We start from the raw sequence: 18,498 nt of genomic DNA on the forward strand, positions 1-18,498 counted from the left end.
AAATTATACAGTTTTACAGTGCAATTAATGAATGAGTGTAAAATCAATTTAGTTAAATGCCACTATTATAAATTGAAATATACTTACTGATTTGGGTGCAGCTCCTATATTGATTACGTACTAGATACACAATTTTATATAGGTAAATAATGACATCACCAACACATTGTTTGGTTTTGCAACCCACTATGTAGTCAAACTCAAAAGCCGGCGTTATTATAATGATGTGCGACGAAGTAAACAAACAAAGAAACTGAGAAGCGCTTGTTCGTTTCGATTGCTTTGTGACACAAAATGGACCCTTATCACCTTCAAAATACAGATCAGTCTTGTCTAATAATCGTAAGATGTTAGGGCAGCGCCATCTAGTATTTAAACATAAACATATTCATTTGCGTCGCGGGCGCCGCGCGTCGTAAGCCCCATACCTATTGACCGTACGTGCATCCATTACTGCCACACTATATTGAACTTTATCACATGAGGAATACAGGTCAATTCCGTAAACGTTGTGGTACCGTCCTTGATCCGGAAAATGATTATTTTGAATAATTTTGTCAGTTGTAATGTAAGCATTAATAACAGCAACTTTATTTTTCATGCATGATTTACTTCATTTGATATCTTAATCCTTTAAGCGCCGTGATCTAGACAAAATATATAAAATCATTGTTCCTAGCTACCGGGGTCCCATGCGACGCGCGAAGGCTTAATCATATTATTATAAAGTATTATTAAAATAATGTGTAATTAATAATATTGCGATTCTAAAGTAAATACTCCCTTACATAGACAATTAATAATTTACACAAGACAAAAATTGTTAGAAAGAAAGTTAATAATATTGTATTCGACTGTACTCAATGTAATGTATGTAGATAGCTAGAGAGCTAGCGCAAAGCTACCTATAATGAAAATGTCTGCCGTTTCGAAAATAAGTTTTTAAGACCCTAATAAATAAAATATATGAATGGCAGATCTGGTCAAATACTTTCAAAATTGTATTTTTTTCAGCACTTTCATAAGTGTCTGCCAGAATGTTATCCGCGTGATAATGGTCTGCCATTGTTATTTTCCGATAGTAATAATAATCTATTTTCAAATATCAAAATGGCAGACGTGGTCAAATGGTTTCAAACTTCGCCAAAAATTTCCACCTGTCTTACCCGAGCGCGCGCCCCGTCCACCACTCTGGGCTTAGTGACTCCTCATCTCATGTATAGTAGGTATAGGGGAATCAACACACAAAAATCCAGGTCTGGTCAAATACATACAGGTAGCTTTGCGCTAGCTCTCTAGCTAAGAAGTTTACAATCAAATTTAATGGTTTTCTAGGTCAAAAGTCAAGCAAAAATTGGACTGATATTGGGCACTATTTCAAGCACAATTTTTTGAGACGTAAATTGTACCTATAGCTCGTTCGATATTCGCGCACAGAGGTGAGTATGCTGGGCGTAGAACCTACGCCCAGCATACTCACTGAACGAAGCCTGTAACTCCGAAGTTATTCGAACACTGTTTTTTCTTTTTGGGCACCGTTTGGCACTATTTGGGAACTATTTTTTGAAGTATGAATTATGTTTGAAGCGTATACAGATTCTCCGGACGGAGGTGAGTATGCTGGGCGAAACCTTCGTCCAGCATACTCATCGAACTATGGCTATAACTTCGCAAGTACAAGATCACTATTTTTTTCCTTTGGGCACTATTTAGCACTATTTCAGAACAGTTTTTTGACATTCATGAAATATCAGGATTCCATGGTGAGTATGCTGGACGAAGGGACACGGTACATCTAGTATTCTTTAATTTGCATCATAATTTATAATGGCGAAGATTACAATTCTAAGTTAAAACTCGTGAAACGAACTTACCATTAGTAGTACTATTATATATTCTGTGCCATTACTTCTATTGTAGTACAGGAGATCGTAGGTCGACCTTCACCCATCTGATTACCAGATGATATCATTTTTTATTAAGTAATTTATACGAGAGGTGATGAAATTATTAAAATAAAAAGGCCATGAACACTTCTACGTAGGCAAGCTCTGTAAAAATATTGCTTATAAATAGTTTTCAGATGGGTGAACGGAAGAGGTTTAGGTAACAAAATAAAAATAAGCTTGAAACCAGTAAACAATTTATTCATTTAATTCATTCATAAGAAGTATTTGTAACAAATAAAATATTCTATCCCTAACATCATTCAATGATTTATGAGAAAGGCTCTCAGAGATCATTTGTGGGATAGTTTTCTCTTCAATAATTTCGAAGATTGTTTTGTCTTTCCTCTCTTCTGGGGACAGATGCCGTTTAAGTACTTCGAGAATTATTTTATCTTCATCCCGTTTCCACTCGAGAGGTTCTTCCTTACACATATCATCATCAGGTACAAAGTAAAGCCTGCTTTGTTCATCTTGCTCATCATCATCGACTTCTGATTTTATTGTAGTTAGCTCCATCTGCTCCTGGTTTAAAATAATTTAAAGCATTTAATTATTATTAATTAAAATAAAATGAGAACCGAGATTTGATTGATTATTTATGCACGCGAATTTTTCCGTAGTGCTAACCAAATATTTTCGAAAAAAATTTATATCAATTTGATATTGATTTTTACTTACTTTTTTAATAGACACAATAAATTCCGTGAAGCCTTTGGATTCGGTAATTTCTTTCGTTTTTTCATTTGTTTTATCGTTGCTCTCTTCGTCACTAAAATAAAAAAAATATGTTAGACATTTTAGTAACAGAAAAAAAAAAATATTTTAAGTGTTGAATATTTAAAAAAAAATATCACTAAAAATATACTATAGAGAAACGAGTGAAAATGTAACTTTTTCATATAATAACGTTTTTTTTAATATAATATATTTTTAAATTTCGTATTAAAGATAACAATAATTTTGATATAATCTATCATACTTTACCTAATTATAATACAGTCAGAACCAGTGTTGGATTCTTCGCAAATACTCAATGCGCCATCCTGATCCATTTCATCGTCATCAATATTCGCGTCACATTTCCCTATATCATCTCTATTTAATTTCGCATTTGTATTATTCACATTTATATCATTTTCCTTTTTATCTATCTCCATATTATTATCTACTTCGATTTGTGTTACACACTCATCTTTGTTAACTTCTTGCGTTTGTGTGTCTTCCATACTAATATCTCCATTTATTTGTGTGCATGTTTCATTCTTATTACTATTTTCATCAATTTCTTTATCCGTGTTATTATTTATATTTGCTTGTGATTGAGTATTTAAATCTTCAACGATGTGTGTTTTGTCATTTTCAATGCTTTTTGTTACTTTTGCCTGTGAGCTATCAACATTATTACTTGCATCAATGAATTCTATATCTATTGGTCTTTGACTATCTACTGTATTAATATTTGTAGCTGTATTAGCTACTATTGGAATTTGTGTAGGTATTGGAGGATTCTCACTGCAACCGACATTCTCCATTTCAATAAGTCTAAAAAAATACAAATTATACAATTTATTTTAGGATTTGAAAGTTATTATATACTTGGTTACGTAGTTACTACAAGATTATAATAGTTTCACTTGAATCTATTCCTTGCTAGTAAGTTGACAAAAATTAAATAAATTGACACTTCTAAAAATTTACATTCTCAAGTATTGCCGTTTTATGAAACATTTAACGACATTAAAAAGTGATGTTTTTAAAACCCAAACGATATAACAAAAAATTTTTTTTTTATATAAAACAGTCAGACAGCGAAGTTTCAATAATAATAAAAAATTGGTTGTCTGTAAAGTCGGTTTACTGACGATAGTTGAACGTGACAACGTCCGATTGTGCTTCTTTGTCGCTCGTTCCGCGCTCTCGCTCGCACTTCAAGCCTTACATGGAACGCCTCAGAGCGAGGTAACGCCGCATGAGTCATGTTTTTTCGTGCGTGTAGCCGGCTCTATTGAATTATAAGACGTTGTCACGTCAAAAAAAAAATAAAAAAAATAGGGGCCCCTAAAAAACAAAAATATACTCACGCTTTCCGTCTATGTGGAAACAAGGAAAAGCAATATCTAGCTAGTTCGGGATAATCCCGCATCCTATCGAGCAGGTCGCTACACGTGACACACGACACTGTCGCGTTGTTGTTCGAGAGCTTCAACAAGTATTCCAATATTTTTAGCTTTTTGCTCTTATCTGTAACTATTTCCTGTAAAAATGTATGAGTAAGGGCCGATTTTTCAATGCTTGGATAAAACTTATTCGTCGAATAATGTATAAAACTACCATTTTAAAAACGTTTTCTAATTGCCCGTATTTGACAGTTTACGTGACATTTTAATAGTATCGTGTTACTTTATTGGACGGATAAGTTTTATCCAAGCATTGAAAATCGGCCCTAAATGAATTATAATTATTGGGGGATATCGAGGTAGGTTATAAATATATATTTTTATGCTGAACCAAATAATAATAACTGGATTAGAAAAACTGAAAATCACGCTAAAATAAGATAAACATATGAAATTATTGTATTTTCACCAATTCTCGATATTATGTGTACAATGTTTTAACTTTTAATTAAATCTGTCTATTAAAAAAATTGGTTGTCTGTAAAGTCGGTTTACTGACGTTAGTAATTGAACGTGACAACGTTCGATTGTGCTTCTTTGTCGCTCGTTCCGCGCTCTCGCTTGCACTTCAAGCCTTACATGGAACGCCTCAGAGCGAGGTAACGCCGCATGAGTCATGTTTTTTCGTGCGTGCAGGCGGCGCTATCGAATTATAAGACGTTGTCACGTCAAAATCGAGTATAAAGTTTTCTCTAACATAGAACATACAAGCATACATACATACAGGTAACGCTAACAAAAAGGCTTCATAAAAAACTACTTATTTATTTGAAAAATCTTCATTGATCGATTTTTGTTAAAGCGAAATCTCACCTCAGTCTTCTTTATCAAATCTTCCATACAGTTATGTACGAAGTAATCTTTTAATTTGTCGATTTTATCTGCTTGTTCCGCTGTTAAGAATCCCAGAAACTCCTTATACATATCCGCCAAGTCAACATCACACGCCTTATAAATATCGTCCATTAGTTCCATAGGATCATCTGTATGTTCTTTAAATTGACTCAATATTCTGAACAAACTACGCTTTATTTGCTGGTTGCGAACTTTATTCTGACGCAAGCAGAGTCGCGCTTTGAACATTGTAACGAAAGCTGAAATGAATATATTATTATTTCGTAAAAAGTGTAACTAGTAACATAAATACCTACTAGCAGTTAATTTTAATTAAAACTTTTTATTTTATTAACGTATCGTCTCTGAATTTTATGCACGACTCATAATGGGAAGCATAAGAGTCTCTCTGTTTGCGTGAAATACTAACAATGAATACCTTCGCAGTTTGCTCCCAAAATTAATTTAATAATAAGATAGCAGCAATAATATTTACTAAACTCACCCAAATCCTTGGCAAAATCCTTATTGGATTCCGCCATTTTACTCAAATCCGAATTATTCTCTACCATATGATTATTATTGTTTTTATTCTTCGTCAACCAGATTTTCTCTCTCAAATCATCGAATATTCGTAAAGACGACGATTTATACGTTCTCAACAGCAATTTCAGTTTATTCGAAATTTTTGGATGTTTCAAACTTTTACACGGACAAATGACTTTTGCGTCGAACTTTTTTATGTACTCTGTGATGCGTTTTTGTCTGTATTTACATATTTTTCTCAATAAAACACAACAGATGCAATGATCCGGTTTAGGTTTTATGTGTATGCTATCCGTATTCGCTTTACTATTTTGTGGGTTAAGGTTCGTAACATCGTTAGAATTTAATTTTATTGGCACTAGTAATGTCCCTGCATCAGTATTAATAACTTGGTACATTTTAGGGGTCTCACTTTCTTCATTTTGTATGTGAACATCAACTTTATCCGGTGGGTTCGGTTTCATTGGCGCAATGTTTATTGGTTTTTTTGGAAAAGTTTTAACAAATTCTATAGGCAGCGGCCGCTTGCGTGCACTTTTCACTGTAGTACCAGTGTTTATTTCAATGCCTTCTGGATTTTTAAATTTTTTTGGTTTCTTTTTATATAAGAACGACTGAAAACAAAAAAAAAATAGTTTTAATTACTTACAAAAATTAGTATCTCTTATTCGAACACAACAATAGAATACAATGACATACGTCAATAATGAAAAAAAATTATGAAAAAACATTTTTTCCTTTTTTTTGCAAAAATGTTAAGTTCGCTATGTACACATACAACGAACTCACCCGGAACCGCTTGCTGCTCTTGGCCAGGTATCGAACCCAGACCATCGGCATCTCGTTCTCGGGCTGCTGGTACAGCGTCAGCTCCGGGTTGAACGGGATCAGTTTGTGCTTCGTCGTATCCACGAACCGGTTTGCAAAGAATCTCTGAAACGAATTCAAAATTCACTTTTTTGATACTATAAAGGTCACTTTAATAGTTGTCTTTGGAAATACGACCAAAACCAGATGAAAGAGAACCTGCGCTTAAAGTTAAACCCTGTCTAAAGTGTTTTGTGGTAAGACACTAAACTTTTAAATTGTCTATCTGGCTGTTAAGATTTCTCTGCTAAATCATATGAATGAAATTTCGAATGTAATTAATTAAAGGTCAGATTCAAACATAGGTTAAAGGTGCGGCTGGCATAAATGTATATAATAAAAATGAATCGTCAAATGTGTTACCAAGCGCAAGTCTCGAGATAGACTGAACCGATTTCGTAAGTTATTTTTTTATAATATTCCCTGAAGTATATGGAGAGAAAACGTTAACATGTACGACGGGCGAAGCCGGAACAGATGGCTAGTTTTTAATATGTACAATATCATTAACCTGTTTGTAGGTAATTATAATGCGTCCCTATCGCAAGGGTACATTGGCATATTGTTGCGCAGGAGGGACAGCCAGCCAGCAGTTCACGACTGTACATACTTTAAAGTACCTTAATCGGATGATTCTTATCGCCCAACTTCCTCATCGACTGTATATGCCCCGATAACGTCTTCATAGTGACCCAGGGGAACATGTATTTGCAGACCAGTTGTATAGTGTATCTTCTAGCTTTTTACCCCACTCCATACATAAATACCAGCTAAGCACCTGTCCTACCTCTACAGTACCAAAGTATTTTCCACAAGTTCTAATAATTACCTTACCCTACGCTACTGGCCTATATAGCAGCTATTTGAATAGGCAATTCTTCCACAATACCAATAATTACCTTTATAGGATGATTCTTATCGCCCAACTTCCTCATCGACTGTATATGCCCCGATAATGTCTTCATAGTGACCCAGGGAAACATATATTTGCAGACCAGTTGTATGGTAGCGGTCAGACCCCAGCGATGCCGCGGGTTGCCACGTGGCGGTTTGTATAGCTCTGGGTTGTCTTCTACGTAGGTCCAGAATTGGTCCAAACCGATTACTATTAACCTGCAAATGAGATATTTTTTGTAATAAAATATTTTTTTGGGCAAACCATGTTTTACTTGCATAAAAATAAGTTATTTTTAAAATTTCCAAATATACTTTTAATTTTTTTAAATATGTAAACATGCGGTATGTTTAGCGAATACATGAAAGTTTATTTGATTTCTTTGACATACATAAAAACGTTTGACGGGTCTAGTAACTGTAAAACGATCTTCACAATTTTTTCTGCATCTCAGACTATTTGTTTTTTGGCAGCTATCGATTTTATGTCAAAAAATTGATTCTGTTCATAAAAAAGCAGCAGGCACAGGAGCAGACAGCAGGTGCGGGTACAGGAACAGGGGCTGTTCACACACAACACACAACACACTCACTGCTCCTCCGACGGCAGGTAGTTGTTCCTGCGCCGCAGCACGTCGGGGCGGAAGGGCGCGGCCGGCAGCAGGTGCGGGTACAGGAACACCGGACTGTTCGCTACTACGCTCTTCATTAAATCTGGGAACTCTCCGATGTATGTGCTGTGCGCTAGAGATCGCCGCCGGCTGTACACAGAACATACATTTAACAACCAACATCAATTATTCATCACGTTAAAAAAAAAATTGGTTGTCTGTAAAGTCGGTTTACTGACGATAGTTGAACGTGACAACGTCCGATTGTGCTTCTTTGTCGCTCGTTCCACGCTCTCGCTTGCACTTCAAGCCTTACATGGAACGCCTCAGAGCGAGGTAACGCCGCATGAGTCATGTTTTTTCGTGCGTGAAGCCGGCTCTATCGAATTATAAGACGTTGTCACGTCAAAACGAAAAAGATAAATGTCCGAAAAAAAACTCTGCCCATACGATCTTATAGGCAGAGTTTTCTAATAAGCGCATACGATAAACTTTGATCTCTACTGCTACAAAATAAGGTGTATATTTGAATGAATGTTACTGTATACGTATATACCACACCAATCGGACATTTTTGATGACTTTTAGAATAGAAAAAGCGATTGTTAATACAGTTGTTTATAATGCGTATATGTGTGTAATGTTTCGCCAGGGTAAAAAGCAGCCTATAATTAATATAGTATGATGTGACGTGACGTGGAATTACATGACATAGCGTCACTTGACGCAATGTTACGTGAACGTGATTTGGCTAATGGATGCACTTGGTAATGATTGAATTAAAAGCTATCTACTTTATTTTTGCTAAGAAACTGCTTAACATACTTAAACACATCCTAACATTAGAAAATTGAATTTTCATCATCATCACTACATAGTATAAAACAATGTATCACTTAATATCAAATTAAACATCTATATATATAAAAATGAAAACCTTTTTCCTTGGTCACGGCATCACAGTGAGCGGGTGGACCGATTTCGATAATTATTTTTTTATAATATTCCTTGAAGTATGAGGATGGTTCTTATGGAAAGAAAACATTAACATGTACCACGTGCGAAGCCAGGGCAGACCGCTAGTATTATATATTTCCCATCAATTATATTTTTCCCATGATGTTATTTATTAACACATCATATATTATAACTATTATTAGCATTACAAATAAAATACATACATCATTACATACACTTGTTTTTTTCATAAATAACGCGCGAAACGGAGCTTACGGAGCGCTCTCGATTGCGCTCCTATGAATCAACATTCAGTACATTGTCTAAATAAGAAATCCAATAAGAGTGAAAGAGAAATTTCGCCACAGTCCTGCGCGTGAAACAAAAGATTTACTATGGAAAAATAGCCATTTTTGGAGCGCCGCGGCCGCTCGCACGCAACGTTGCCGCATCGCATGACAGCAGCAATTGCGCGCGACGTTGCCACTCCTATATTATAAACAAACACTATGGATACCTACGCTCGCGAATGCAAATTCGGTGATTTACTAATTATTGATAATCATTGAATTCGTTTTGAAATAGCCTGTACTTTGTAATTTTTAGTGTTATAGACATTTATAAAATATGGTGCTCATTTTTTTTTGTAATAAATTATCCCGCTAACGCTATTGTATTTTCGTTGTTTTATTTCAAGTGAACACCCATACAATTTGTCACGAGCCGCCTCTGATTATTAGTGGATAAACATAATTAAATACTCACTATCTTTCCTCCTCAGCCCGCAAAAACCTGCAATAAATAAATAAAATTATATTACTTCTAGTAAGTAGTACTTCTAGTAATCATGAATATAAAGCATATCGGTATGCAGATACTCTTTGCAGCTTTTGGCAAACACCGATGCATCACGATAATCTATGATTTGAAAAAAATATATCGGGTAATAAATATATAAAAAATATATGATATAATTTAAAAAAATTATAGGGTTAGGCTAGGTTAAATAAGTAAATTAACTATTAAATTAATAAGTAAAATAAATAGAATCACACTCACTCAACCATTTTAGCATTTTCGGGCGTGTCTTGTGAGACCGAAGATTCCCAGCTGTTGATCAAATCAAGCGCAGGTTTCAAGTTGCATACATTAGCTACCGATTCAGCGTTTGATATCACCATGCTGTTTAGTGATTCCTGTTATAAAAATATATTTAAAAAATTGAAAATGCACTTTTATCTGATAAAAAAGAACGTGTGTGCCAAGCACACGTGTCAGAAGTGAAACTTCTTTGCCAAGATTATACCTAATCGTATAAAGAGTAGCAAACATTTATTGAAAAAAAGACGTGTGGCACTCGGGGACTGCCGCGGTAAAGCTATTGCATAGCATGCCTTCAAGCCACACCTCCGTGTCCGTCGGAGTGGGGAGCGTGAGGTTTTTTCGTTACGGAATTTCTCGATTCGGTCCCCGCGCTCAAGGCCAGCGATAGAAGCTATGCAATAACTTAAAAATTATAATAACTTTTACATACCAAATACTCTTTATATTTTGGCGCGTACGACCAATGCGTCGGATGCACAAATAACTGCAGGAAGTTAGAAGTGCATATCTGTATGTGCATTCTCAACTGTTGCTGGATTAATAATATTTGTTGTGGTGTTACCTGCAAGTAAATATCACTTAATGTAAGGTAAAAATATAATCTAAACTAATATTATAAAGAGGAAAACTTTGTTTGTTTGTTTGATTGTAATGAATAGGCTCATAAACTACTGGACCGATTTTAAAAATTCTTTCACCATTCGAAAGCTACATTATCCACGAGTAATATAGGCTATATATCATCATGCTAAGACCATCTACACTAATATTATAAAGAGGAAAACTTTGTTTGTTTGTTTGATTGTAATGAATAGGCTCATAAACTACTGGACCGATTTAAAAAATTTTTTCACCATTCGAAAGCTACATTATCCACAAGTAATATAGGCTATATATCATCATGCTAAGACCAACAGGAGCGGAGTAATGCGGGTGAAACCACGCGGCAACTTAGAAATTTAGAACTCGGTCCATGTTTATCTCTGATGTGTGATGTGTCTAAAATTTGCAAGCAACCTTGAAAGCCCTTCGAAAAGGCTTGTTCACCAAAAAAAAATCACTCAAATATCTATTTATAATAAAAAATAATTGCTAAACGTGTTGCTAAGCGCTAAACTTAAGAACGGCTGACGACCGAAGTATGAAGGTGGTTCTTATGGAGATAAAACAACCAATCAGATACAAGAACCTTTCTTTTTTCCTTTCTTTTTAATAACAATTCCCATATTCCAGAAAAATAAAATAAAAAAAGACGTGTGGCACTCGGGGACTGCCGCGGTAAAGCTATTGCATAGCATGCCTTCAAGCCACACCTCCGTGCCCGTCGGAGTAGGGAGCGTGAGGTTTTTTCGTTACGGAATTTCTGGATTCGGTCCCTTCCGATAGAAGCTATGCAATAGCTTAATACTCACAATATCATCACCATCGATCTCAACGTGCAATGTCTCGGGCGACGGGTTGAGAATTGAATGTAGTACAGGCGGTGGTTCCAACGTCTCAGTTTCTTCTTGATTCTCTTCTGTTGGAGGCATTTCTTCTGTACTGCAATATGATTTACTTCTCAGTTTCAGTTTTTGACGTGACAACGTCTTATAATTCGATAGAGCCGGCTGCACGCACGAAAAAACATGACTCATGCGGCGTTACCTCGCTCTGAGGCGTTCCATGCGTAAGGCTTGAAGTGCAAGCGAGAGCGCGGAACGAGCGGCAAAGAAGCACAGTCGGACGTTGTCACATTCAACTATCGTCAGTAAACCGACTTTACAGAAAACCAATTTTTTTTTTGCATTAAAGCAGGGAATTAGGGATATTTTATAGTGAAATTTTGTTTTTAGTTTTAAGTAATCTCTAAATTTTATGTTTATGTATGTCAACTTTTTTCGGAAATAAAGGCTTTATTATTATTATAAAAAAAAAGAAATACGAAATTAATATGAAATTAACTTACACAGTCTGTGTTGCAGGCTCTTCATTTTGTTCAACAGGTTCAATTTTCCCAATAGATAATCTTACATTGTCATTTCTCTCAAACGTTATGAGAGACGCTGACGAACAAGGGGTTTCGTCATCTGATTTTGGCTCTTGCTTCCCCTCCCATTGCGATTTGCTTACCTACACACAAATGCATAATAAAAAGTTAAAACTAGCTGACTTAAACATATAACTTAATAATAACTTAACTTAAACATATTATAATTACTTACCTCTTTTTCATTGTCAAATACAACATTTAACAGTGGTGTTAGTTCCGGTTCTGGCATCACATTAAATAGTTCTGTGACTAAATCATTTAATTCCTTTTTAGATATTTTTATAAGACTGTTCTCAAGCGTTTCTTCATCTTCCTCAACTGAAAAAAATATATATATATAATTATAGAAGTGCAGATTCAATTCTATTTTTCGGTGTGTTTAACCTAATTTTTACTAATATTATTATAATTTTAACCTAATCTATACTAATATTATAAAGCTGAAGAGTTTGTTTGTTTGAACGCGCTAATCTCGGGAACTATTGGTCCGATTTGAAAAATTCTTTCGATGTTAGATAGCCCATTTATCGAGGAAGGTTATAGGCTATATATCTACGACCAACAGGAGTGGAGCCACGGGGGTGAAACCGCGCGGAGCAGCTAGTAATTGATAATTAATAAATTAAAAGTAGTTTTGATTTTATAATACAGTTTTAATATATAATTATTTGTGCTTTAATCAATACTGTTTTTCCCAACATTTATAAATACTTTATATTCAATTTTTGCAAACCTGTCACTCCTTTATGCATTTTTTTACTTTTTTACGGCCTCTTCCTGGATCATTCACCAAAACATGAGAGACCTTATCTACAGTAAATTACTGCATATACCATTTTTCAAACATTTTATCTCCAAACTTACCAGCATCAGGATCGGCAGCCACATTATACTCCGGGTCAGCCTCGTCATCATCTTCATTCCTTATACTAGGAATGGGGTTCAGACAACCTTCCAGGAAGTCAGTCCACAGATCATCCACATCTGGTAGGGGTATATCGTCAGGTGGAACGAATGAACTCTCTATGTGTTCTATTGGAGTCTCCGAAAGGCTCAATTTGGACCTAGTTCGGAGTGCGATTGTCGCTTCCTCTTCTAAGTTTAGTTGCTTTCGCACTTGTGATACTGTTTCCTGTTGAATATGGTAATTTTGTTTTATATGTTTCATTACGTGAAGATATTGAAGCAACTGTACATATATTTTTGCAGATATATTTAAACACTAGCTGGCCCGCGCGGTTTCACCCCCGTGGCTCCACTCCTGTTGCCCGTAGCGTGATGAAATATAGCCTATAACCTTCCTCGATAAATGGGCTATCTAACACCGAAAGAATTTTTCAAATCGGACCAGTAGTTCCCGAGATTAGTGCGTTCAAACAAACAAACAAACAAACAAACTCTTCAGCTTTATAATATAGATATGAAGGCATGAATGAATAAGCTAACAATTAAAAATGGATATTATGTCACAACTACTAGACTATATTCGCGAAAATGAGAATAAAAAGAGTGATCTAGATCTAAATTTTTCTATTTGCTATCAATCAAAATAAAAAAAATATTTGTCTTATTACCTGTGGTACTTTAAACGGCCCATCTGTGACAACTTTCGGACTAGTTTTGTTTGCACTTTTTGGTGTCGCCGGCGTCGCTGGCTGAGAATCTATGTCACTAGAAGTAGCATGGTCGTCATCACTCTGAAAATTTTAAATATTTTGAAAAAATCCCTAATGGATTGTTGGATGATCCCTAATGGAGTGTTCCTAGTACTAATACTAGGAACACTTAAATTAATTTATTGAAATGTGTGATATAAAGATCTTAAAAGTTTAAAGTTGTTCTAGTAATTCTCATTAAATAATAAACTAAATAAACATATTTTTTTCATTTAATTGAAAACATGTGGCAGTGGTGTTGAAGTTAAAAGCTATATTTAATCTTACAGTTCATTATTTGTTCTCTCTAGCTTATCTGTTGCTTAAAATGGATGTAACTATCTGAATGGCGATGGTATAAAGTAACATGTATAACTGTGCTGTATTTCAACATTTAAAAACAGCATAGGAAATTATCAGCAAGCAGTGAAAAATACCCTTAATATCATTAAAAATTTTTCTTGTAACAATCTTATAAAATGAATAATTAATATTTTAAATAAACTTTTTATATTTTACCGCTACATCTTCAGGGGTAGGTTTATACTCTTCGTCATCCTCGTCTTCAGGTAGTTCTTGTGCAATTAAAGCCTTTACTTCAGGCCTGGTCTTTACTGGAATATGTTTTATCGGTGTCAACTCCAAGTTCCAGGGAGCTGATTGTGGTGATGCTTTCATTAACTCTCTGCAAATAAAATTTGTATTAAATAAAGGTTTGTTAATCATTAGTAAGTAGTTTATATCTAATATAATAAAAATGAATCTCTAAATGTGTTGGTAAGCGCAAAATAATATTCCTTAAAATACGAGGTTGGTTCTTATGGAGAAAACGTAAACATGTACCACGGACGAAGCCGGGGCAGACCACTGGTATGGTATAAAAATTTCTTATTTTATTACATTTCGTGATAAACTAAGCTTCAGTAATTTCTGTAACCTGCTGCTCTTCATGAACTGGGTGGTGTAAATTAAAACTAATATCAAGATAACAATATGTGATCATGTAAATTAGGCGCTTCTCTCATAAGTTGCAGAAACACCCAAATTGTTTTATTATACTTACAATTTTTGACAACTTACTTGGCTTTAGCTCGTGTGAGCTTAGGTTGTACACTTTCCTGAGGGCGTGTTGATTCCAATTCCTCTTCACGCAATTTAACCAGAGCCAGCACATGATCATTTGTTACTACTTTCTGTAAGAACAAAAAATAATATTAAAATTATCATTACTTAATTTTTTATGACTGAAACAAAAAAGATTGGTACAAAGGGTGACAGAAGAAACACATGACAAATTCTACTGCTAAAAAGCCACTTTTTTATACATCAATCTAGAATACTAAGGAGCTTTAATGTAAATCAAACAAAAACAAACTCTTTTTTTAATCAAATTTCAATAATAAATATTGCTATAAATGAACATCAATATATCTATGCCCTGCGGTTTTATGCATTGCTCCTATTGGTCTTAGTGTGACAATAGCCTATAGCCTTCCTCTATAAGTGGACTATCTAACACCGAAATAATTTTTCAAATCAGACCAACATTTCCTGAGATTAGTGTGTTCAAACAAATTATTCAACTTTATAATATTAGTATTGATTTATGTTACCTACTTTCAGAATTTTCTTAACAACTTGATCATCTAAATTGTTTTTTAAGGCTGTTGCTTGGAGATTATTTTCAAATGCAAGTGTGTTTTCAGGCAAGACATCATCTTCATCTGTACTTGTGCTGCTTTCACTGTAATAACACAATTGAAAAATTAATTTCATAATACAAATTAATTGTAATCTTACATTGCGCTTGATACTCAACTTACAACTCAAGAACGTCTAAACTGAATATAATGGTTTATAATATTATACAGACTCGGATTCTAATCCCGCCTCGCGATTATATTTTTTCTATTCTTTATAAAATTATATTAATGATTTATAGTTAAAATTTGTCTCAACCAGTTAGTACTAAACTGTTTGTTTAAAAAAAATCTGATGAATGGTTAATCCGAGCCTGGGCGAGCAATTAATACATTATTGTTAATGATACAGCATCGCAAATCGCAATAAAATTAACTTACCGTTTCCTTTTTTTCCCACGTATTTTATTTTTTTTCACTGAATCAGAATTGTTTGATTTACTTGGACTTGGTTTACTTGGAGGAATTTCTTCAGGTTGCTCCATTATTCTTACTATTTATTTATTTCTAAATAAATCGATATTATTCGAATTATTGTTTAAACACATTCCGTTACTCGTGAATAAATTCAATTTTAGAATATAAATAAAACCTACATTTAAACAGTTTTACGGTCATATAGTATGTCATGTATTTTGTACGTGCAAAACTAATCTAATAAATATTATAAAGGCGAAAGTTTGTAAGGATGTATGGATGTATGGATGTATGGATGTATGGATGTTTGTTACTCTTTCACGTAAAAACTACTAAACCGATTACAATGAAATTTAGCACACATATAGAGGGTAACTTGGATTAACACATAGGATAGTTTTTATCCCGGAAATCCCACGGGAACGGGAACTATGCGGGTTTTCCTTTGCAAACGCGGGCGAAGCCGCGGGCGGAAATCTAGTTTAATATAAAAATAAATAATTATTTCAAGATTATATATATGAATAATCGTATCCGTAACACACACAGGTAACCACACAAAATACAAATCATAGATACAAATACATAAACAATCAGAGCGACAACTGACAACTGACAAGTGAAAAAATCTGAGGAAAAAATCGTAAAAAATTGATTGAAACAGATAATAACTTAACAGTCGACCACAGAATATACATATATACAGGGTGTAATCCTTAGGTGTATGGGTGTAATCGTTGTGTGGACAGGCGATTATTCCGTAACCGTAACTATTGCAGATATCAAAAAACTTTAAACTGATATCGAAAGCCTAATGAGTAAAAAGACAATAATAACTTATTAAAAATAAAACGGGAAATAATAAAAAATGAGGTCCAGCTTTCCTTATATTGTAAACTAGTGGTCCGCCCCGGCTTCGCCCGTGGTACATATTTCGCAATAAAAGGTAGCCTATGTCCTTTCTCGGGTATCAAAATATCTCCATACCAAATTTCATGCAAATTGGTTCAGTAGTCTAGGCGTGATTGAGTAACAGACAGACAGACAGAGTTACTTTCGCATTTATTATATTAAGTATACAGTATGGATGTGGTTTAAAATTAAGATAGGTATTAAATATTGAAAATTAAACACGATAAATAAACAATATAACATTTATTCAAACAATTATTTTAAACATCTTTTGAAGCAACATCAAAAAATTCTGCGAGCATAAGTTTCATGTCATCAAAACCAGACAATTCTTGCGCTTGCTGTAACGGCAACCATTTAAAATCTTGATGCTCGTCAGATAGTTTTACAGGTGTCTCAGGATTTATCAGCTTTGCTAACCAGTATATTACTTCTTTAGGTTTTCCATTTACTTCGTATGAGAGCGTCTTCTTTGTATTTTTGTCAATCTGCATCAAAAATGAAAATAATTGTTTCAAGATGAAGTGAAGACGAAGTGTATACCTTTTTTAATATGATTATTAAAACATTTTTATGTATGATTATTATAAATATTGGGATGGGAAGGGGACACTTTATTAGTTTCAACTTTAAAGTGATGATAGCTTACAGTGCCAAGTTACATGTCTTCAACTATCACACATACATTATATATTTGTCTGTTGTACAAAATATTTATTACCTCTAAATCATTTTGAGTTAACCCAGCCTCTTCCTGTGTTTCTCTTAAAGCAGTTTCCCAGTCTGATTCTCCTGGGTCTACATGACCTTAAAATAAGAAGACATAAAATATGGTTAGCATTGTTTTTAAATATAATAATCATATTATATTTCATCAAAAAATCCATATCATACATATTAGCAAAATGTTATTATTGGAACAAAGTAATGTATAATATATGAATAATTCCAGGTCAAGTAATATAAAAAAAAAGTCCAGCTCATTAAAACCTCCTAAGTTACCAGTTCCACTTATTTAAATGTAACTGTATATTTTTTGTTAAGCCACACATCAATAATTGACAATTAATAGGGATTTTATTTTACTTTTCTTTACAGAACGACATTTAAACATATTTAATGTTTATCTTACCTTTTGGGGGTGTCCAATGATGCTCACCATATGATGTTTGCAAAAGGAGAAACTGTATCAATTGATTTGAATGCTTATATATAACTAAACCAGCTGCTCGTGTTGGTGACATTATAATCTTATTCTGGAAAAAAATTTATAATTAAATTAAATTATTACCTTGACTAGTGCTTACAGACTGCAATAGTATTCGCGTTAATAAGATAGAAAGTAAAAGGAAAAATGTTAAGATTTTAATCATTTGTCATAAGTTATTACGAGTGTAATCACTAACTTTGATTGTTATTTTATTACATTTTGTATGAGAAACTTACATTGCTCAAGTGAAGTGTTTGTACAGTGTTAAGTTTCTTGACATACCTACTTGCTTGTGCTTCTGGAGAGAAGGAATTTACGAATGTGAATCCATAAAAGAAGAATTCCATTTATATAAACGTACACATAGGTAATTTAATTAATTAATTATAAGATAGGCAAGCATATCAATTTATTTTAGTACACCGCTGCTGTAAAATGTAATCTTGTTTGTCAAAATTGACTGTCAATCTCAGCTGTTTGTCAGTGACAAACAGAAAATAGAAGAAAAAGAGAGGATCATCAAGAACCTGTGTCAAGAACATATTTTCATATCTCAAATATCTTATCAACCACTTATCAACGCTTTAAATCCACAAAGTATCGAATCTTACATATTTATATTCTCTCCTGGCT

General features: G+C 34.0%; 2 protein-coding genes across 4 annotated transcripts; both read right to left on the reverse strand.

The window, feature by feature from the left end:
* Positions 1-2,126: 2,126 nt before the first annotated feature.
* LOC149901926 (uncharacterized) lies at positions 2,127-15,979 on the reverse strand. Its single transcript, XM_090110874.1, has 21 exons — positions 15,708-15,979; positions 15,244-15,370; positions 14,707-14,819; positions 14,146-14,311; positions 13,546-13,668; positions 12,836-13,103; positions 12,144-12,289; positions 11,888-12,051; positions 11,352-11,481; positions 10,370-10,501; positions 9,895-10,031; positions 9,601-9,627; positions 7,861-8,028; positions 7,273-7,486; positions 6,296-6,439; positions 5,466-6,120; positions 4,940-5,220; positions 4,031-4,203; positions 2,934-3,491; positions 2,628-2,718; positions 2,127-2,471 (listed from the first exon to the last, which is right to left on the reverse strand). Exons 1-21 carry the CDS (start codon positions 15,809-15,811, stop codon positions 2,145-2,147), a joined length of 4,248 nt encoding a protein of 1,415 aa, XP_089967000.1. The 5' UTR covers positions 15,812-15,979; the 3' UTR covers positions 2,127-2,144.
* A 904-nt stretch (positions 15,980-16,883) lies between these two features.
* Datp (purine phosphoribosyltransferase family protein Apf) lies at positions 16,884-18,332 on the reverse strand. Of its 3 annotated transcripts, none has more exons than XM_090110989.1 (4): positions 18,102-18,332; positions 17,788-17,911; positions 17,377-17,462; positions 16,884-17,143 (listed from the first exon to the last, which is right to left on the reverse strand). In XM_090110989.1, exons 1-4 carry the CDS (start codon positions 18,210-18,212, stop codon positions 16,916-16,918), a joined length of 549 nt encoding a protein of 182 aa, XP_089967115.1. In that variant the 5' UTR covers positions 18,213-18,332; the 3' UTR covers positions 16,884-16,915. The 3 variants fall into 3 exon arrangements, with proteins under 3 accessions (XP_089967115.1, XP_089967117.1, XP_089967116.1); XM_090110991.1 differs by having other exon boundaries at positions 18,152-18,309; XM_090110990.1 differs by having other exon boundaries at positions 18,148-18,306.
* Positions 18,333-18,498: the final 166 nt, after the last annotated feature.

Source organism: Colias eurytheme, chromosome 16 (assembly GCF_061535395.1).
Source record: "Colias eurytheme isolate Ceu_HAF_F1 chromosome 16, ilColEury1 Martin Lab GWU primary, whole genome shotgun sequence".
In the NCBI taxonomy this organism is placed as follows: Eukaryota; Metazoa; Arthropoda; class Insecta; order Lepidoptera; family Pieridae; genus Colias; species Colias eurytheme.

Coding starts and splice junctions, on each gene's coding strand:
- LOC149901926 (XM_090110874.1), bottom strand. CDS start 15,811: ATGGAGCAACCTGAAGAAATTCCTCCAAGTAAACCAAGTCCAAGTAAA. Junction 9,628..9,894: donor GAAAATGCTAAAATGGTTGA/GTGAGTGTGATT, acceptor TATTTATTGCAG/GTTTTTGCGGGCTGAGGAGG. Junction 2,719..2,933: donor TCTGACTGTATTATAATTAG/GTAAAGTATGAT, acceptor TTTTTATTTTAG/TGACGAAGAGAGCAACGATA.
- Datp (XM_090110989.1), bottom strand. CDS start 18,212: ATGGAATTCTTCTTTTATGGATTCACATTCGTAAATTCCTTCTCTCCA. Junction 17,912..18,101: donor AAACACTTCACTTGAGCAAT/GTAAGTTTCTCA, acceptor ATTTTTTTCCAG/AATAAGATTATAATGTCACC. Junction 17,144..17,376: donor TAACTCAAAATGATTTAGAG/GTAATAAATATT, acceptor TTTTTGATGCAG/ATTGACAAAAATACAAAGAA.